Raw genomic sequence first — 22,891 nt, 5'->3', positions numbered from 1 at the left:
AGGTGAAGATAAAGCCAATAGGTCTTCAACAGTTAGAGACAAGAAAGGTGGCAAAGATGTTACATGTCTATTCATTCTCCCATGTTGGCTTGCTGGCAAAAGGCAGAGGAGTAAAGAGTAATAATTTGAAAATAGCTAAGATTTGTTGCGCTCTTAGCATATGTGATATGCCAGGAACTTAGAAACTTTTATTTAATATTTGCAATTGGTAGCTGTAAAAGTACAATGGCCAGGAAGGGCAGAGTCAAGATTTCAACTGAGGGAGGCTGTCTTGCCTCCACTTTGCCTGTAGTCTTACTAGGGTGTTCTTTGGAACAACATTGCCAGTAACAACCACAACTCACAATTAACAGGACAACTTGTAATGAAACAAATACAGATGACTTTCATTACAGATGGGATCAAACTTACATGTATGGAATAATTACATAATCACGTTACAGAGTGGAATATAGAAACTATAATGGAACAAATAATTGTGAGTGAAAGTGTTTTCCCTATTCTGACCTCCTCCGAGAGTACAAAAATGAAGGTATATGAAAATCCTAGAATTATGGTGCTGAAAAAGGATCCTCGGAGATCTTCTAGAATACTGTTAGGGTCATAAAGCAATATTGTGAAGTGCTTATACCTTTACCACATAGTCAACCCAAATGGATGTTATTAAAAAGTATAATTCTCTCATGTAATATTAAATCTTTTATCTAATTTAATTTACAGAACTTCTTTCAAATAGTTAGCAACCTTCTAGATGAAGAAAACAAGGAAAAATGGGAAGATGCACAACAGGTAAGTTTGGGGTTATTTCAGAACTTAAAATGAAGTTGGCGAAACAAAGTGTAAAAAATATGTGACTAAATTAATGGCTTGCGATTTCAGGAAAACAAGATATTTTTAAGTCAGTCTAGGTTATATCCTAGTAATTTTTGAGGAAACAAATGATTGTTACCATATCAGTCTGGAAGGAATATTTATACATGTGAAAAAAAGCTGAGCAAGTTTAAGCAACTTAAAACTTTAAGGATTTAATTTGTAATAATTATATACCTAACCAATAAGTTCCTCTTTTGTCTGTAGACCATGGGAAAAACAGCACATCTAAATGTACATATTTCAAATGAAAGTATGGAGCTTTGACTAGTAAAACCATTTGCACTTACTACAATGCTACATATAATATGGATCATAGAGTGATTAATTTTTATTCAAAGCCAAGAATTGTAAAAATCAGGCCTCACCAAAAATTATGTTAAGAGTTTTTTAAATCTTTTTGTTGTGCTTTATCAGTGTAGCAAGTGGCCTCATTGGTTTAGGTATTGTTTATAAATGCTTTGCATTACCATTTGTGGTATCCTAACTGATATACAGTGACTTTTTTTTTTCCTCTGAATTACAGGAAGAGTGGGTTAGAAGTCTAGAAAGAGAGAAAAATTATGGTTTTAAAAATCTGTGTAAATTTAATTTAACTGGATGTCAAACTTCTTTAGGTTTTCTACTTGACTCTTGTTGAAAATAAGGCAATCTTGAAAAAAAAAGAATGAACATTTACTGAGGTTCAGGTTTTCCGTTTATAATCAGATTCTGGGTCTTCAGGAGTAAAGCATGCCTTTTATCCTATGATGACAGGAGCTCTAAGAATAGCCCAGTATGGGTCTACCTCATTATTTAGGTATAAATTTCATGCATCTGGACATAGCCAGAAAAAAAACCCTTATTTTAATACTTTAAATCTATTTTCTTCTACCAATTTGAGTTACATATTTGTCCTTGGCTTTCTTCTAGAGGACAGCCTCATTCACTCACTGTAAGAAGATGGTCTTTCCTTAGAATACAGCTGCAGAGGCTAAGTACATCTTTCTAGAATGCTAGAGACTATTAATTATGGATGTATTTAGAAGAAATATATAATATCCTATTTAAAACAAGACAGCAATTCATCAGATGCTGTTATTTACTGTGAGGTCCCAACTTTAACAAATAATGAATGGTGGCAGAACTTCTTGTCATTGAAAAATCCTGAATTCATAATCCATCTATTTCCTTGAGATTTCGAGTTAGCTATATTCTTATATTTAAAATATTTTTCCAATAATAATGATCCTTAATGCTGTTTTTGAAAAAACAATTTGAAACTGAAAAAAAAAACAACCGTGTTCTTCAGCTTTTACTAAAAGGCAGTGTCATAAATGCAGCCATGTGGTGAATGGGTCTCTTGAGTTTGAGGCACAAAGGTTGAACTTTGTGGAAATAGGTGTTGTTTAAAAATCTATCAAAGATAATCCTTTTGGATCTCCTTATTTTTGAGTAATAGCGTTGACAAAAGTAAATATAAAACAGAACTCTGTGTACATTTGGAAAGCGAGCTGAGTAAAATGGTGGCTATTGACATTGGGAGTTTTTCGCAAACAAAAATTGACTCTTTTGAACAGTCATTTCAGAATTTGTTACCCATCAGTTCCAGTTATGAAGGATAAAACTGTGTTTAGATAAAGCATCCTACTAAAAATGTAGCATACTAAAGTTAAAAAAAAAAAAAACTACATTCTATATAGCACCACTTTACACTCTACCCATATGGCTGGAGTTAACAAGTCCGGTTTAGTCAAGACAAGTCATTTTAGTCATGTATTATGTTTGATATTTCTTTTTTACATTGAAAATTCATATGTCTCTAGAGCAAGAGTGAGCAAACTGCAGCCAGTGAGCCAAATCCAGCTTGAGGCTTATTTTGTTAATCAAATTTTGGAATATAGCCACACCCATTCATTTACCTATAATCTATATATGGTTGTTTTGGTGCCAAGCAAAGAGTTGAGTTTACAACAGAGACTTCATGTCCTGCAAAGCCTAAAATATTTACTATATGCTAACAGAAAAAGTTTGCCAACCTTTTATAACCTGTTCTATAGTATTTGACTACACTTGGAGAAATATAATTAAAAACAAAATCTTTAGCCAACCTAAAAAACCTCTCCACCAAGGTAGAAGAGAAAGAAAACACATTCATTATTGAATAAGCGGTAAACCAGAATGTAATGTGTATCACAGGCAATCCACTGAGATTACAAAGACCCTATTACATAGCCAAGCAGTGTCTCCAAGGTAAACGGTAACTAGATCTGAAGAGGACTTAAGAGCACCCTTTGTCACACATAGTTCATCCTAAATTCACTTGGTAATTAGCAGTGATCATCTTGTTACTTAATTGGCCTTATTCAAAGAAAAAATAACCTCCTTATATCTTTATGAGTGGAAGTAATTTTGCCACTTGAAGCAAAATTCAAGAGGCCTCTGAAGTTAGGCTTCTACCTTTCACAGAAACTGAGAAGGAGGGGCACTATCTTTCTGTATGTTTACCTTTCAAAGAGAGACATTCCTGGATCTTTAAGCTGTAGGAGGCTATTTAGCTTTTAAATAAATTGACATGCATTGCAAAGAGAAAAAGTGCTTACAGTTACTAGTTTTCCAAAAGTAAATGCTCTAAGAAAAGGGTGAAGGGAGTGGGGTTGAGGGAAGGAGAGACTCTTCCCTTATTTTCAACAGAAAAAAATAAGCCTCTTATTTTAATTTGTATTTATCCTTACACTACACATACTCATATACATATGCACCTACACAAAGATAAGGGGAAAATACAGTAGTAGCAGGAAGCCTTGGCGATAACAAAAATCTTAGGTACATTCTTGGAAGTGGGATGATGGACTTTCGAAATTCATGTTTAATGACTGAAAATAAAGCTAAGAGACAGGTTTTATCTCCCAAATCTTCCTAAATTTAAAAATTGGAACTATCTCAGCTATGCATGTCTAAGTCTAATATCCATCGTTCATGTCTTCAAGTATATGTGAGTAAATATACTGTTGATACTGTCTAATTTTTAGACGGGCACAACCGCAAGCCCCTTTGAAACACACATGTGCCTGCTGTCCCTTTCAGCTCTGACTATGTGCTTTTTTTATTATTCAGAATGCCTTTTCGTCTTCTGCACTAGTCTTTGCAATTATGAAGCAGTTAGAACTCTCTATCCACTTAATTTTTCATGGCTAGAAAATGCAGTGGTGCTGAATGGCCACAAGAAATTAACCTGACTTCAAAAGATTTTCTGCTCTAAAGTGGTTATATAATGCAGGCTGACTTTATAAGCTTTATGGGTTATACACATGAAAATTCATGTGACATTTTCAATAGCCTTTATGTTCCGAACACTATGAACTATTGCCACAATCAGGTTCCCAAATAAAAAAACACTCGTCCATTTGTACTGTTAGAGGTGCCATGATGTTGAAAAACACACTTGGACCATGGAGGCAGATGGTCCTCTAGGTAGGCAGGTAGGTAAGTAGGTAGATGGAGAGATGGATAGAGGCATAGATGGACAGTTAGATAGGTAGATACTGCGCAGCCACTATTAAAGATACAATATGGCCTTAGGTATGCTGTTTAACCTTCTTGAGGTCTTGCTTCTTCTTGCCTAAAGTATGGACAATAATCCCATAGGTATGTTTTGTATTTGTACATGCAAAGCACATGCACTAGGGCTATTAATATTATTATAATCCTAAAATTATTACCATTATTCTTACAGTGGGCATTATAATTATTAAACAATAAATGTTTCTCTGAAGATATTTATTATTATGCAATAACTTAATAGTTTGTAAATATCTTCATGGTGGCAATATTAACTGTTTTTCCTCTTGTGTTCCTCAAATAGATGCCAAGCTAAACATATAAAGAGCCCAATTTCAGTGTTCTGTGTTTTTGTTATATTTAAGTGAGGGAAAGAATTCATCAAAAGAAAAGTTGTCTATTTTCTGAGGAGACAATCTATTAGATATTTTGAGTTTCCTTAGATATATGAGGGATTAATCACTACATCATATTACTTCCAAAATTCCTCCCATGTGACACCTGATGTCATTCTCAACTATTAATTTAAAAAATACAGCTATTAGCAGCTGTAGATTTTTTTTGAAGTGAAACAAAGCTCATTTGTGATTTCATGTAGTTTTAAAAATTTCAGTTATATATGCCATTGTATGTATAGATTTTTATTCCTTCTAACCTTTGCTTATTTTTCTAGATTTATCCAGGGTCAATAGAGTTAATGCAGGTGATTGAAGATTTTATACACATTGTTGGAATGGGGATGATGGACTTTCAGAATTCATACTTAATGACTGGAAATGTAGGTAAGAAATAGGATTTTCCCCCCAAATCTTTCTGAAATAAAAAAAAAAATTGCAAGTATCTACACCATACGTTTCCAAGTATAATATTCATTATTCATATGTTTAAGTGCCTGTGAGCAAATATATTTCTAATACTTGGTGTCTGACTTTTAGATGGGCCTAAACACATTGCATTATATATATATGTACACATATATTTGTATTTATCTTCATGCATTTGTATGACTGCTTGTGGGCCTATTTTTGTGTATCTTTACATGTATATGTAGGATGATATGTATTTATTTTTTCATTCTGCCAAATGCTCATTGCTATCTAATCTAGTTATGAATGTGTGTGTGTGTATATACACACTAGTAATTTTGAAAAACAACATATTAGTCTTTATGATCTTCCATACATTGTTCTTGAGGATGCCAAGTTACTTTCTCACTGATTGTCCCAGGCAGGCGCTGAATCTGTGTGTGGTGGAACACTTGAGAATACCTTCCAGGGTTAAGATGATGGTGCAACTGCTGCCAATGCAGTTTGTCTGAATATCTTCCAGTACACAGTGGATCTCTCAGGTCCCTCTGTAGTGGATTGTGTAATGCAACAACCATTATATTAACCAAATGACACATTTCTCTTTGTGGTTAAAAATTAACAAGCACAAAGAAATAGTCTTCTTAATGATACACATTGAATTGATATAGGCTTACAGTTTTCTCATTTCTTTAAAGCTTCTTCTGATAATGTTACTGTGATTCAGAATTATTTTCTTTCATTTGTCATACTTTAATACTCATAAAAACCACTGAACCATAGACAGTAATGTGTTTAAATAAACATATTTTGCCCTATATTCGTATTCACAGATATTTATTCTTCAGTTTCTGGATTAGGAAGAGACCTACTTTGGTGGGAGAATTAACTAGGGAAGTTCAACTGGTAGGGAACATAATTTTTTTTTATGATTAAGGCTTTTGGTGGTTCATTTTATACTTAATTTCTTCTGAAGGTCCCTAAGTCCTGCAAGGACTGATTTTATCCTAGGATATCTTCCACCAGGGTGACCTCAGATTACAATAGGTTATAGTTAACTACTGGTAATATTCTTCACTTGAGGAAAGTCTATGTAATGGATCCTTCAAAAATCTGGAGACATTTTGGAGCCCATATATCCTCTTCATCCAGCACAGGCCTTATCAGTGAGTTTAACATCTTAATGCATCTTCTGAGCCTATTGGAGGGCCCACACTTTTCTCCAGAGTGGGTGTCCAGCAGCTTGTGCCAGTTCAGTAATGGAGGAAGCTGTCCCTTCTTATGGACAATTAGAGAAAAAAGAGACCAAAGATGGTATCTTTGTTGAACGATGAATTCAGAAATCAGAAAGATTCCCAATTAAATGCCCATTGTAAAAGTGGCTGGGCAGATAAAGGAAAGAAAGTCCATAGGAAAGGTATAGCATGTCTGTGGAAAAGGTTTAGCAATCACAGCTATGAGTTTTAAGGCACATGGAAGGAATCTAGCGAGATTCCAGGGATACTAGTCAACCAAGCCGGAACCACTTTCCTAAGGGAAGGAAATGAGGTATGAAGGGTCCTGGGGCAGATTGGATAATTGGTAAAGTAATTTATGAGTTAAAATGAGATAGAAAAACAGAGAACTATTGTTTTCTTCTTGTTGTAAATGTTAACATCTAATTCTAAAAGGTATTGCTAGTTAAAAGAATGATCAGATCAATACATGGCATTTGTGCAGAATGTGTTTGGAATAAAAACTATAAAAAACAAAGCCAATCTCAGAGTCTAGCAAACTTAAATTGGATTTAAACTTAAACTTGGATTTATGCTTCAGAATCGTAGTGTATCACATTCTCTATAGCTGTATTATTTGCTGTAAAAATTTCATAAATGTCCATAAATTACAATCATTTATTCACCTTTACCTTTCTTTGACTTACCAAGGTTGTATATTTGAAAATATTGTGTATTTTTTTGCAATAAGATTATCTTATCTAGGTTTACCTTCTTCCCTTAAATGTGATTAAACTTTAAGAGGTATATTAAGCATAACTCAAAGCAGTGGAATGCTGCAAATAAAGTCAATATCATCCTATATCACTGTCCATCTTGCCTGAGGATAGTGTGATTGTTCTGCCTTCTGACTGTTTATATAGCAACAATTATCCATATTAAAAGTTATGTTCTGTGAGTAAAAATTCGAAACATTATTTATACTGACTACCAAAAAGACATCTTATTTATTGTTGATTTCCTCAAATGCTAGCTCAGAGACTGACTGACACTGTAGTTTGGTGACTAGAACTGAGGGTTATGCTCCGTGGTATTCAGGAGTTTTCCAAATTGTATACACTAGTATCAAATTAAGTAATATGAATAATGATCTCTTACTATTAATACTTTTTATGTTATCCAATTTGATACCATATATGTAAAACATTATAATGTTTTGTCTGATATTTCCAATGTTTTTGAGCATGGACATGAATAGAGACTATTTTATAGTAGAAAGTTGTGAAACGTGAATTGGCCCTCATTCTGTCTTACATTCTAAGTCCAAGTATTAATTATCCAACAGCCTGCTCATTATATTGAGCAGACATGTATGCACAAACACAGGCATGCACACAGCATGTGAGAAATGAATAGAGACTAAGTAACTAAGAAAGTTTGTTCCTTATGGCCATTTTCTTTAGAATGTGTTGGATTAAGACTACTTAAAGAACTTCAAAAATCATAATGTATTTTAGAGAGATTATAAATCATTTTTTCATAAAGTCTATATGTATAGCTGCCTCACTTATCTGGACTATAGACAGTAAACTCCTGAAGGAAGAATGAGTTGAACAGTCAAATATAAATGCCAAAAAGACCATGCAATTTAATAAAAAACTCTCAGAACTAATAGATTATTTTATTTGAACTTTAAATATAGTTTCAGCATTTCTGTTTTATAGTTACTGGATTAGATAGAATAGGTTGGAAGCAGAAGCAGTGCTATTAGAGGCACATATATAGCAAACAGAATAGATGAAATGCTGGAACAATAATAACAAAGAAATACTTGTTCCTTACTGTCATTTCCTAAAGAAATGACATCTCATGTCTCACCTTTGAGAGCGTTAGTTCTAAGACTTACGACGATAATTTATATTTAAAAGCATGGCCTTAATTCATCAAGATAAAAGTTCCTAGAATCTGATTAAAATCTCAGAAAAAGGAGTGACACATTTTAGAAAGACTTTCTTCAAAAATAGTTCAAATGAAAAAGTTCGAAGCTTCTTTTTTTCTGAAAAATCTCTCCGTCTATCGGCTTTTGATAAATGAAATGCTCTTATATGATAAAAAAATTCTATGAACATTTTGGTATATATGCGTGCATGTACATTTTTATAGGGAGCATGTTCATAGCTTTGATCTGTTTCTTAAAAGATTTATGATCTCAAAACGTTTAACAGAGGTTTGGAAGAAAATAGTCTGCAAACAAAGATTTCAAACCAATGAATTTATAAAATAATCAAGCTTCAATATAATATTTAGTTTTCATTTTTAAATATGTATATGACATCTAAAATAAACACATGAAAGTTATAATACATGAGTTAATGAGCATTTACTAAAGACTAAATGCTTTGCTAAATAGTTTAAATAATTACTGTATAAATGAATGTATGAAGGAATGTGTATGAAAGATTTCAATTTTCAATATGCCTCTTTTTTAAAAAAATTATATTTGAAATGGTTTAACTATCTGCATAGGTAAGTGGTTTTTCTTTTAGGAAAAGCATGTGACTTTTTCAATATATCAATAATTTTAAAAATGTGTTAGTATCAATTAGGTCTGGAGGGCCATATCTTTATGTTATTTAATATGAGATTTTTTTAAAAGTTATTTTTTCAAAAAGACAGAAAGTTATTTTTCAATGAAAATATTATTTGAAGATTTATTTCAACTTGCTTTCTATACTTTTCCTCTAAACATTTTTCCTTAAGTATGTTGCAGTCCTATTTCTCTTATTATCTTCCTGAAACTCCTATTTGAAAAACTTTCCAGAAACTCTAATTGCCAAATAAATCTACTCCCATTTTTCATCCTTCACATCCTCTGTGCTTTGCTAACCACTCTCTTTCTTAATACTGTTCATTCCTTTAAAAATTTTACATTAACTACAGTATAAAATACACTCAAAGGATAAATCTAAACTTACGGCTTGAAAGTATTTAGATTTCTTTTGAGGTAATAGCATAAAACAAATAACATGAAGCCCTGAAAAGGATAAAAGTACATTATTTTGAGGTCCAACTGTTTGCAGTTCCAAATACAAAATGGAGTGTATGAGATCTGACATGACTAGCATGACAAGGCAAGGGAATGGGACCATATTGTTCTAACGATTTGTCCAAAGTGACAGTGATGATTTATAGTTTTCGTTATATTTTCAGTTATATATTTTTATATATTTTTCACAATAGCTTCATGTAGCGTATTACATTTGCTTTTATTAATAAGAATAGCCTATTCTTTAGAAATTAATTGTATTAGTTCAGAACCTGGAACTAGCTTTGCATCATTGAACTGAATTCAGTGAAGATCAGTGATGTGTCACATGTTACTCGCCCATTGACTATGTTCAAGTAAAACCAAAAATAATTTTTCTCTTACTATAAGCAAAGCCTTTGCTGAATGATTCAGGTCATTGAAATAAATGACTAATCTTCTAGCCTGCAAGAAAATTGCAGTCTAGTTGTAGACAGAAAAGAATTACATAAATAAATAAACATCAAATACACTTTGATATGTGTCATATTCGCCAAATGTTAGTGCTTTATTCCAGGAGATGTTGTTCTGTGTAAGGATCAAGAAAAGCTTCTTAGAGAAAGAAGCATTTAATGTAGACTTCGAAGAATGGCTGGATTGTTGATAAGTCAACATAAAGAAGAGTGAGTAGCAAATAGATGGTTACAGTCCAGAACATTCTTTTAGCAAAGATGATATAGAGATGTCAAAGTTGAAACTGTGCTTGGGGAAAAAAAATGGTCTATTTTAATAAAAGCACATATGAAAAGAAGTCAAGGAAGTAAAATAAAATTGGAAAGCCATGTTGATATGTGGTTCTGAATTCTAAAGATAATAGGCAGTCACTGAATCTTTACCTGATAAGAGTTGTGCTTTGGTAGAACATATGTAAGATGAAAAAATATAATTGATTGAAATTGGGAAACACCATCAAGATAGTGAGTCCAAATGTAGATAGAAGGCTTTTAATAGTAATTCATGCAGGAGACAACGAAGACAGGAATTGCTGGTGGTAAGAATAGGAACTGACACGTGAGTATGAATTTGAGACTCTGTCTGAGGCTAGAATTGATAGGATTCCATAACTGATTGGGGTGTGAGAGATAATGGAGGGATTGAGATTATGTTTATTCAACACACATTTGTGAGTATTTTTGACATATTAATATTTAGACAAGTATAGCCCCCAAGTGAAAAAAATAAAATGAGAACTTGGATTTTATTAGAGGAGTCAAATCTATAAATACACATTTGGTGATCAACTGCATAAAAATAATAGTTGAAGTCATAAAATTTTTTTTCAATTATCAATACAATAATAAGATAGAAGAGACGTAAGGTGATATCTACATTAAAAACAAAGAATCAAAGTTGGTGTCAGAGTAATAATGGTTAGAGGTAGTAGGTATAAGGAGTTCCAGGACAAGACAGTATAAAATCAGTGTCCTATAATAAAATGGAGAGAAAGTTTCAAACTAATCGCTCTACTTAGTATCAATTGCTAATAAAGTTCAGTATCTTAAGATAAATCTTACGGGATTATCAATTCTATAACATGAAAATTCTCAAGGAAAAGTGCAGACACAGTGAACAGGATCTAAATTTTCAAGCTCTTTATGTGGTTTCACCCTTAATATTTAGATACAGTAATCTTTATGAATTTACTTTAGACCAATGAATGTTGCTACACCCACTTACAGCTATTTCACAACTGTTCCTTAGGAATTATTTGATGCTGAAAATATCAAATAAGAAGGGAATGGTTTTAAACTAAATAAGATCTTCAAACACAGAATGCTATAATTATTAGTTTTAAGGAATTTCAAAAGTTCTTCTGATATATAAACCCTAACAGATACAAGAATCTAAAATGTATCAATTTAGTTATCCAGTAATCCAATAAGGCTAGTGCCTTGAAAGCATTAAAGTAAGATATTTTTCTTTGAAAAGGTAAATATTACTGTGTCTTCTTGGTTTAGAAAATATTAAATATTAAGGCGGCCAGGCGCGGTGGCTCACGCCTGTAATCCCAGCATTTTGGGAGGCTGAGGCGGCTGGATCACGAGGTCAGGAGATCGAGACAATCCTGGCTAGCACGGTCAAACCCCGTCTCTACTAAAAATACAAAAAAATTAGCCGGGCGCGGTGGCGGGCGCCTGTAGTCCCAGCTACTCGGGAGGCTGAGGCAGGAGAATGGCATGAACCTGGGAGGTGGAGCTTGCAGTGAGCAGAGATCGCGCCACTGCACTCCAGCCTGGGTGACAGAGCGAGACTCCGCCTCAGGAAAAAAATATATATATATATATTTTTTCATTCTTTTGCAATGCAATTAAATTTTCCATATGAACAGCTTTACCTTTAGAAATATAAATAATTTCTTCTATGGCTAGTTTAGCATATTTTTTTAATTTGGTCTTTTGTTTTGACGTGTGGCATATGTACATGAGAGAGCAGGTACGAATGTGTGTTTGTGTGTGTATCTTCTAAAATATTTATCAGTGTTTGAACCAGATAGGCACTTGTTTTATATATCATTAAAATTCATGGTACAGGCCTAAGGAAAAATTAGGTGGTTTTTTTCAAAGTTATATTAAAGAATGAAGATACCTTTTAATGAAAGTTAAACTGAATTAAGAATCCTACAATAACAAGATTTAAGGGGCAGATAATTGTCTATACTGAACAGTATTGTATCGAAGGCATAGCTGATGACTACAAAGTAGAAGCGAACTGTTCATAAGGGAGTGATTTATATTGGATAATAGGTTATATTCCCAAATATATATTCTGAATTCAGACAAAACCTGATTCATTGAATGTATTAACAGGGTTCTCAAATGAAGTGGGAATACATAATTGAGACTAAGATACTAAAGCATTTTCTTTATTACTATAAAATGTTTAGTAAGCATCTTCAATATCCATTTAGCCATAGTTTTCCGCTTTGAAATATGAACCTTCCTCCTTTAGAAGAATCTGTACTTTTTATTACAGAGTCTGGCCTTCCTCTCTACTTTTTACATAGTCATCTTTTGCTTTTTTCAGATTAATTCCCTGATTATTTGTCTTTTAATTTTCCCTAACTCCAAATACTTACCTTATTGCCCCAAAATAACATCTATTATATTTAAAAGTATTCTGAAAATCTAAAATATCTTTAAAATCACAGAATTTTAGAAATATGGAATATTTATTTTTAAATAATTCTTAACGGAGAAGCAAATAATTATTTTGTAATATAATTTAGACTACATAGGTAAAATAATTATAATTGGTTGATATGCTCTTTTTAGCTATATAAATTTATATAGCTATAAATTTATTTTATACTATATATAATTATATAAATTATATAGCTATATATTTTATAAATTATAGCCTTATATAAATTATAACTATATATTTATATAGCTATAAATATATAACTATATGGTGAGAGACAGAAAGAGAGACAGAGAGGAAGACAGAGAGAGAGAGAGAGAACAACAACAGTACATTAACTTAGAAAGGGATAGTTTAATAATGAAAGGATGGTTTTAAAAGCAGTCAAAACCATCACTCATTTAGTGTTAGTGGAACTCAATTAGTGTTCACTGGTAAATTTTATATAGCTAAAAAGAGCATAACTATATAAAGTGAAATAGAACACTCAATTTGATCATAGAGTGTCTGTGGGGTTGGAGAGTAAGCTATTGTTTGTTTCAGGATTTGTTTGTTTAATAATCCAAAGACCAAAATTATTTTCTGAACTTTAGTGTCCTTAATAGTCTATTGCTTCATATGGGAAAGACATGATGTTTTCAAATATAGAGTTGATGTATTAATTTTATTAATCATCATCCTTTAGTTTGTTTGTAATTCCAACTATAAACTCATGAATTTCTACTACAACACCATTAAGATATACTTTTGCTTCTTTATGATCCAAAATTAGTCTATAAAATATAATTAATTGTGCTTGGTTCAGAGTGTGTTGTGGCATCAAATGAAGTAATTCGCTGGTATGAGGATTTAAATGCTTAGTAAATGGTGTCTTCTATTGCTGCTATTACCCCTTTTCTCTGTTCAAAAAATTATATTTGGTTAGGCACACATACTTCAGTTCTCTCTATTTTGAAAAAGGTATAGGACTTATGGGTTTTTTTTGTTTTTGTGTGTGTGTGTGTTTTGTTTTATTTTAGTAAGATGAAGTAAGTATCTACAGATCCATAAACAAGCCAGGACCCGATATAATAATTAGCCCAGAGAGGAGTTGGTTGAAATGAAAGACTGAAAGTATGACTGAAGAGTAATTGTTAGTGTAAAAGGTCAAGAGCTAACGTAGAGGAAGAAGTTAGAGACCAGGTTGGGGAGACCCTGAAAAGGATCTCGTATTTTATACAAGTATAACAGGAAACTTGGGAGTAACATGATTCAATTTATACTTAAAACCTATGCTGGCTGCATTATGGAGAATGAATAGGAAAGGCACAACAATGGAAGCAGGGAACATAGTGAGCTGTTTTAATTTAGATAGGATCTGATGGACTAATGTGACAGTCAAGGTGGGCATGAGAAGACAACTTTAAGCTATGTTTTAGAAGTGAAACTGTAAGTACAATGATGAACTGGATTCAAGAAGTGAGGACATAGATGTGTCAAGGTTAACACTGATTTCTGGCTTGAGTAAAGTTGATAGACTACTGTTTACAGAAATGGGAAAGATTACACAGGGAATGCATATTTTGATGAAGAGTGGGTGGAAATCCAGAGTTAAGCTTTGGATACATCACATTTGAGATGCCTGAAGAAATTCAATGAAAAAGTCCAAGTAGACAGTTTAGTATTAGGTCTGGAGTTAAGAAGAAAACGTCTTATACCTATTATGCCCATACTTAAGATACTGTGTGAAGTATATCTTTCACTACATTGTAATCTCTTTAAATGCAAGGACTCTTTCTTTCTTAATTTCGGATCTTCCACAGCGTTTTATACAAGGCAGAGAATGGTTAAAGTGAAGAATAAAAAAGAGTTGGCATGAGTTGAATCTGTGTACAAGGAGTGAGTTAACTGCCTCCAACTTAATCCTAATGAAAGGTTATTGATTTTTACAGATGGTCAAAGTGAACAGCAATTAAATGACTTGCCAAAGTTCACAAAGTAAATGGAAAACTAGTCCTGGTTGACTCCAGGGCACAAATTGATCATATTAAACTCACTGCCTCTAATTAAGCCCTTGGTAAACCTCATCTATTAAAAAAAATGTGGACAGTTATTGCACCAAACTCACTATATGCTAAGATCTTAGCACATAACAATATACAGAAAAATGCCTATCCTTTTGGAATTTAAAGTCTAGTGTGGGAGGCAGAAAATGAGTAAGTCTATGTGAAAAAAAAAATTACATAATAGTGAGAAATGGAGGCTTGGATATCTTTATATGGGGTAGTTAGGACAGACCAAGCTATGGAAAAAATAATTCAGCAGAGACCCATGGATGAGTACAAGGAAAGAATGTTCTAGTTAGAAAGAAAAAGCCCTGTGGTAAAAAAGATCTGTGCATCTTAGTCATGGTCACCAAACAAGACAGCCATGCATAATGTGACTGCAGAGATGTACAGAGCCAAGCCATGCAGAGCTTTGTAGGTCAAGGCAGAAAATTTGGAATTTTTTCTAGGAGCACTGGCCAGCCATTGAATTATTTCAAGTAAGAAAAAGTCATAATCTGCTTTATATTTAAAAATGATAACTCTGGTTTATGAGAGAAAGGATTAAGGGGCAGGAGTAGAATAAAGAAAGCCAGACAGACAGCTCTTGAATTAATTCAGTTGAGAGATTCTGGTGGCTTTGGCAGGTTATGGAATGGAGACAGAGGGAAATGCAGTGATTGAAGACATGTTCCAGAAATAACACCAAGAAGACATGTTGATGGGTGGGTTGTACGGGGCGAAAAAATCAGAAGTAAAGAATGACCCCCAGATGTGTGGTTTGAATGTCTGAGTACATGGTGACACCTTCTAGTAAGATGGGAAAGACTGCAGAAGAAAGTGCTTTGGTAGTGTGGAAAATAAAAGATTCTAATTAGTAAACGTTTGTTGAATTAAAGAATCTCAATATTGGCTTTGCTTATATGATTAAATACCATATTTCCTTGCATGATCATTTATTTATGAATTGTCTGTGGCTGCCTTCACATCATAATTGCAGAGTTAGGTAGTTGCAACAGAGGCCTGATAGCCCACAAAACTGGAAATATTTACGTTTTAGCTCATTGTAGAAAGAAGTTTGTCAACTCATGCTATAGAGCATGATTTAAGCCTAAAACTAATTTTAGAGTGTGGTTTTCATTTTTTGAATCCAATGGCTGTTTTTCATTCTACATAATCCTTATAAAGCCTTTGACTTCTTATAAAACCATCCTCTCATTATTAAATTATCCCTTTCTAAGTTAATGTGCTGTTGTAGTTCTCTCTCTCTCTCTCTCTCTCTGCCTGTCTCTCTTTCTGTCTCTCACCATTTATTTTGGTGGTATCTTTCCCTATTTATTTCCCCTTATCCTCTAAAAGTGGGTCTTTCCTAAGTTCTTGCCTTATTGTGTCACTTTCTCAATATCTTCATAGCTTCCCACCTGACTTCTTTTAGGTGTCTGCACAAATGTCAGCTTACGTGAGAAGCTTTTTCTATTTAGTATAGCTTCCCAAGCCTAATCCATCATTGTCTTTCATTTATCATTACTGACCTTCTATCTCATTTTGTTTATTTGTTCCTTGTCTGTCTCTCCCCAAATACTATGCCAGTCCCATGAGGATGGAGACTTTTTCACAGGTGTATTTGTTCATTTGTTAAATTCTTAATTGCTAGGATAGCCCAAGGAATACTGTAGGGGTTCAATAGAGGTTTGTTGGATAAATAAATGTATAGAATGAATTCTTCTGTTTACAATGATCTCTTTTCCTTTGTTAAGTTATAACACTTTCATTGCCACTGCTCTTCTGGGAATGAGTGATTTGCTATCTTGGGAAGCCCTTGTATTGTTGCCTCCTGTTGTTTTTTGCCTGCATTGGTGCCTAACTCCTCTTAGATTCCTGACTTATTTCTCTAATAAGGTTTGAACACTCTTGAGTATCAAATATGATATCATGAATACACAGACACACACACACACACACACACACACACACACACACAGTGAGTTAATAATGCTGTATATACACAAACTCTTTGTTTTGTCCTTGGTTGATTATCATCTAATGCTCTTTCCTCTGCAGGGATGCTGTTCTTAATCTTACTTGTTGAGGAAAGAGGGGGAATTTATTTCCTAAGGCATTTCTCATATTGATTTGTTTTTAATCTTCAGAGAAACATACAAAAATGAATTCTACCACATTTTATTTTGTGTTCATGTTTGGATCGACATCATGAATTACTTGGGTAAAGAAGATGAACATTTACAAGGATCTGTTTCTAAAAGACCATAAAACATACTCTTCTTGAAAACTGAAAGGAAGGTGCTATAATCACCTTACATTTCCCCATTATATTATGTGTAGCATAAAAAGAATAAGCATTCAATAGATAACAAAATAAGTGACAAAACTAAGAAGTTTTAAATAATATTTCTCTTTAAAGAATAATTATCATCTTCAAAAATAGCCTGTTCAAGGTTCAGTAGTTCCTTCTTATGTAAGGTTTTGCTTTACCTGGTTTCAATTACCCACTATCAACTGTAATCTGAAAATATTAAATGAAAATATTCCAGAAATAAACAATTTATAAGTTTTAAGTTGTGTGCCGTTGAGTAGCATGATGAAATTTCATGCCATCTCACTCTATCCTGCCCCAAATGTGAATCATCCCTTTGATTGGCATGTCCACACTGTCTATTCTATGCACCCGTTAGTCACTTAGTAGCCAGCATGTTTGTCAGATTGACTGTTAAGGTATAGCAGTAGTTGTGTAAAACCCTTATTTTACTTAATAATGGCTTCAAAGAGTAGTGATGCTGGCAATTGGATATGCCAAAGTGAAAGAACAAAGTACTTACTTTAAGGAAAAAGGTTAAAGTTTCAAAGGTAATAAGGAAAGAAAAAAAAACCATATGTTTAGTTTGCTAAGAGCTATGATAAGAATGAATCTTTTATCCTTGAAGTTGTGAAGAAGAAAAAAGAAATTATATATATAGAGAGAGTTTGGTACTATCCATGGTTTTGGAGATCCACTGAAGATCTTGGAACATATCCGCTGTGGATAAGGGGAGGGCTACTGTGTATCTAAGATGATGTAGGCAAGCTTTTTCTGTAAAGGGACAGATAGTAAGTATCTTAGGATTTATGGGCGACATAGTCTCCATTGCAATTACTCAACTCTGCCATTGTAGCATGAAAGCAGAAAGGAATAACATTGTCAATCTAAGTAACAAAAAGAGAGAGACTGTCTACAAGAAAAATATTTATTCATGAATGGGCATTGCAATAAGAATTAGCATGCCAAAGTAAACTATGTGCATATTCAGAATGGTAAAGGAAGATAACTGTTTTTAAAGGAAAAATGAGGAAGATTACATAATTGTTTTTTCTTTTTTTTTTTTTTTTTTTTTGAGACAGAGTCTCTCTCTGTTGCCCAGGCTGGAGTGCAGTGGTGCAATCTCGGCTCACTGCAAGCTCTGCCTCCCGGGTTCACACCATTCTCCTGCCTCAGCCTCCCAAGTAGCTGGGACTACAGGCACGTGCCACCATACCCAGCTAATTTTTGTATTTTTAGTAGAGACGGGGTTTCACTGTGTTAGCCAGGATGGTCTCGATCTCCTGACCTCGTGATCTGCCCGCCTTGGCCTCCCAAAGTGCTGGGATTACAGGCATGAGCCACCGCACCTGGCCCTACATAATTGTTTTGAGATAATTATATTTATATATGAGGATCAGTAATGAGAGTGGTGCCAGTCTGAGGTTAGACAGTTGCTGGGTAGCTATTGTTGCAGCAGCATATTTTTGTGTAAAGTCTTAATGGCCTTTGTGTAAGGTTGTGGGTTTTGTAGGCTTTTGTGATTCTTATTATCAGGCATTTATGCATCAGAATCCTGTCTTCATCGCTTTGCCCCACTCTAGTGTCAGGTTTTTGCCTTTCTTTCTCTTTCTTTCTTGCTTTCTTGCTTTCTCTCTCTCTCTCTCTCTCTCTCTCTCTCTCTTTCTTTCACACAGGTGACTCCATTTCGATTCAGACAACTTTCACAATATATAAGTGAATGGGTGTGGCTGCATGCCAATAAAACTTACTAGAGTTGGGTATATGGCTCTGGATTCACCCTGTATACCAACATTATTAAATGCTGAGAAAGTAGGAGTGGCCTGAGAGGAAGCTGGGGTAGTCCTCAATGGAGAGCCCTGAAGTCTAGCAGAGAGCCCTTGAGCAAAAGGCAAAAATGTGCCCCACTGCCGAGGATGCCCAGGCTTTGAAATGAAAAAGAAAAAAAAAAAAAAAAAAACCAAGAATTTGAAGTTGATGAGTCACAAATAATTTACAAGTTTATTTACCATTTCTATGCTAAAAGGAATATGCAAAATAGCTAAGTATTTAAAGTTTCTATATACATATTACATTATTAAAAACTAACAAGTTGAAAAATGAACCTATAAAATGCTACATAGTTACTTTCTTGACTAGCCTTTTAATTTGTGTGCTTTTGAGTATCAAAGAATCTTTCTCTTTAAAAATTAATTATAAACTCCTAAGGTGAAGAATGTTTCCCATCTAAATCTCTGCGTGAGGATACTTCTGGAACTTGGACATCTTAACCTATGTAATGGTGATGGTGGAGATCGAGCTGTTAGAACTCTCTTGGGCACTGTGGTCCTTGGAGATGCCCTCCTAAGCTGCTTTGTTTCCAGGGAAGTGATGGCTACATGTTACTCTCCAGCAATCCTATTCTTTTTCTCTGTCCTGAACATTTCAATCCCAGCCCTTTGGGAAAGAAATAATAATAGATGAGGAGAGTAGGGTGCAGAGGACAAGTAGAAATGTCTGTATAGATAACTGAATGTTTCTTATAGACCACTGTTGCCAAATCCTAAAATACGATTTTTCATAGAAATGTTAGAACACAAAGATTGTGCTAGGCAAATTAAACTGAGCATATAGGTATTTCCCCTTTTGATAACCACCACTCTTTACTGGTATAGTTATGATCTCCTGACTGATAAGTGAGAATTTTATTTCTCAGATGAAATCATTATGTCTTTCTTTTATACATAGTAGAAAATATTACAATGAGGCAAAATAAATTTGCCGTCAATTTAATACATAAAATCACATTGCACCACACAGTGCAAAATCACAGTGTGCCTCCTCATTTGTAAAATGAACATCTTGATAATAATGATAAGGATGTTGCTAATAAAGATGGCTCGTAGGAATTTTTTTTTTTTTTTAGAGTCTCACTCTGTGGCCCAGGCTAGAGTGCAGTGGTGCAGTCACAGCAGCCTTGACCTCCAGGGCTTAAGGGATCCTCCCACCTCAGCCTCCCTAGTAGGCTGCCTGTGCTGTGTGTGCAACGCTATGCCTGACAAATATATATATATATATATATATATATATATATATATATTTACATATGGGGTGGGTCTCACTATGTTGCCCAGGCTGGACTTGAACTCCTGGGCTCAGGGGATCCTCCTGTCTTGGCCTCCCAATGTGTGAGGATTACAGATGTGAGCCACCATGCCTGGCCACGATGTTTTAAATGTTAACTAAGTGATATGGTTTGGCTGTGTCCCCACCCAAATCTCATTTTGAATTGTAGTTCCCATAATCCCCACGTGGCGTGGGAGGGGCCAGGTGGAGATAATTGTAGCATGGGGGTGGTTCATCCCATCTTGTTCTTGTGATAATTAATTAGTTCTCATGAGATCTGATGATTTTATAAGGGACTTCCCTCTTCACTGAGCATTCATTTCTCTCTCTCTTGCCACGTGAAGAAGGACATGTTTGCTTCCCTTTCTGCCATGATTGTAAGTTTCCTGTAGCTTCCGTGGCCCTGTAGAACTGAAAGTCAATTAAACCTCTTTTCTTTATAAATTACCCAGTGTTGGGCAGTTGTTTATTGTAACACGAGAACAACCTAATACACTAAGATATCGTCTGTAAAGCATTTGGCCAAATGCTGTGCTAGGAACAGTGCCTAGCACAGAGGAGGCATTTGGTAAATACTGTTGAATGAAGTAAGAAATGAATGAAATTACCGGAGTCATACAAGTGTTCAATAAATGTTAGCTATCCTTCCCTTCCCTCCCATATGCCTTTAGTATTTTACAAGGTACTTAGCATTGCTATGTAAATATATGTCATGTTTTTAAAAAAATTGTTAATGCCAAGGGAGTAATACTACATGTAGATTCAGTTCAGTCCCTGTGTGCTTGCTATGGATACACTAACAAAACAAATAGATGCTTTTCTAACACACTGAGGCAATGCATCGTTCTCTCCTGACCCTATATTTTTCCTACAGAATTTCAAAACAGTACAGGTGACCATCTAGTGATATTGAGTGATGTTTTCCACAAGCAATTCCATTTTGATAACTGAGCAATTTTCTACTATTGATGAGTCAAGGTTCCATTTGTAAGTTTTTCCCTCTGAATCAACAGGAAAAATGATGCAAACTTCAAATATATTGAAAACATCAGTATAAGGCAACAATAAAAAGGACCGTTTTTAAGACAGCCCTTAAAGTTATTTTGTATCCCCTTCAACATTTGTTTATGGTGATGAGGTGCTGTTGCATGAGTGTTTCCTTTAATCACCTGAGTGCTATGGAACTTGAGTTACTGCAGTTAGCACTTAGGTTGATGCTTAAATGCAATGCTTTTGAAATGCTCTTTGCGGTTTATGGTCTTGGCTGCAGTGGAAATACTGAATTTGACGTTCTTGATGCAGTGATTCTCACTCTATTGAGGCAAGATAATTTTTTAACCTGGCTGATCTTTGTACCCAAATAAGGCAGCCCCTTCCCTCTGGCAGATTCTAAAAGAAAAAAGAAGAGAAGAGAAGAGAAGAGAAGAGAAGAGAAGGGAAGGGAAGGAGAAAAGAAAAGAAGGAAAAAGAGACAAAAGAGAGAAAGGAAAGAAAGAAAGAAAGAAAGAAAGAGAAAGAAAGAAAGAAAGAAAGAAAGAAAGAAAGAAAAGAAAGGAAGGAAGGAAAAGGAAAGAAAAGAAAAGATGAAGGAAAAATAAAAGAAGATTAAATAAAAAGGAACCCTTATGTAACTCCCAGGTGGTACATTTAAGTACTAAAGAGAAGCTCTGTCTATTTTTGGTGCAGTTCCTGCCTTTTGTTATATGAATATAATCAACATAAGTTTTGAATATATAATCTCATGCCTAGGATCACTGAAGGACAACCAAAAAATAATGTATGCTACATAGTCAAATATGTTACAATGATGTGAACACACTCTGCGGTAGTTCTCTTGGATTTGATAACTGGAAAACCTGCTCCAGTAATAATAGACAACAGTGACATGGAACCATTCAAGCACCAAACACTGTTCTAGGTGAACTATTCTCAGTTCTTGATAGTAACATTTTTACCCCTCCAACAGCTCAGTGAGGTAGATAGATAATATTGTTCTCATGTTACAGAAAAAGACATTGAGACACAGAGAGTTTAGGCAATTTGCTCAGTCACACAACTTATAAGATGAACATGAAATTTATCTTTGAAACTGAAACTTTTGAGACTGATAGAGGATGCTATAAATAAGTATACAAAGCAGCAGGAGTAAACCAGAACAGGTCTGTAAAATCTAGGATAAATTGTTACCCTAAAAAATCAGGGATTTGAATATTGGATCCAGATCATAAGTCTGTGTGAGCTACTCTAGTGACCACTGTTCTCATATTTTGGCGTTTGTCCATTTTGCTCATCCCTACAGCCTTCATCCCTCCACTTTTCCATTCTCGCTCCTAGACTTTTTCTTTCGCATGCCTTCCATTCTTGTCTGTAATGCAACTGATGCATCAAATTAACTACCTCCAATTTGTATGTGAACCACTCACAACAAGGATGAATAAGACAGAATCCTCATCCTCCAGGACCTCAATACAGCCAAAGGGCCAAAACTTCATTATTTCCCTCAGGGAAAATGTTAGAATTATTATCGTGCTTTGATGTATCAAAGGAGTGCTCACTGGTTACCAAGAAAAACAGCTCATGTGCTTTTAAACCCATCTGCAAAAATTCCCTATGCTTTCTGATGAACAAAAATCTATACTGAACCTGAATCGTTTGAAAGTTTGGCCAATAAAAGACATGATGCTTTCAAAGGAATTTTATGCTGCCTATCCAAATTCAAAATGAAAGTATTAAAATTGCAAAATGGAAGTGCAGCTGGTTTTTCTCTAAGGTTTATCAGTGATGAGTCACCT

At 34.3% G+C, this 22,891-nt stretch overlaps 1 protein-coding gene across 2 annotated transcripts in view; it reads left to right on the top strand.

The window, feature by feature from the left end:
* Positions 1 to 22,891, top strand: part of ADGRB3 (adhesion G protein-coupled receptor B3) — a 756,020-nt gene that overhangs the window by 382,389 nt on the left and 350,740 nt on the right. For both annotated transcript variants that reach the window (XM_032154235.2, XM_032154255.2), the window contains 2 exons: positions 721 to 789; positions 5,084 to 5,192. In XM_032154235.2, the coding sequence (XP_032010126.1) occupies positions 721 to 789; positions 5,084 to 5,192 (178 nt within the window). The remainder of the gene's footprint in view (positions 1 to 720; positions 790 to 5,083; positions 5,193 to 22,891) is intronic.

The sequence above is a fragment of the Hylobates moloch genome, unplaced genomic scaffold, assembly GCF_009828535.3.
Source record: "Hylobates moloch isolate HMO894 unplaced genomic scaffold, HMol_V3 SCAFFOLD_2, whole genome shotgun sequence".
Taxonomy (NCBI): domain Eukaryota; kingdom Metazoa; phylum Chordata; class Mammalia; order Primates; family Hylobatidae; genus Hylobates; species Hylobates moloch.
The sequence above is the reverse complement of the archived record's forward strand: the minus strand, read 5'-3'. Positions and strand labels throughout refer to the sequence as shown.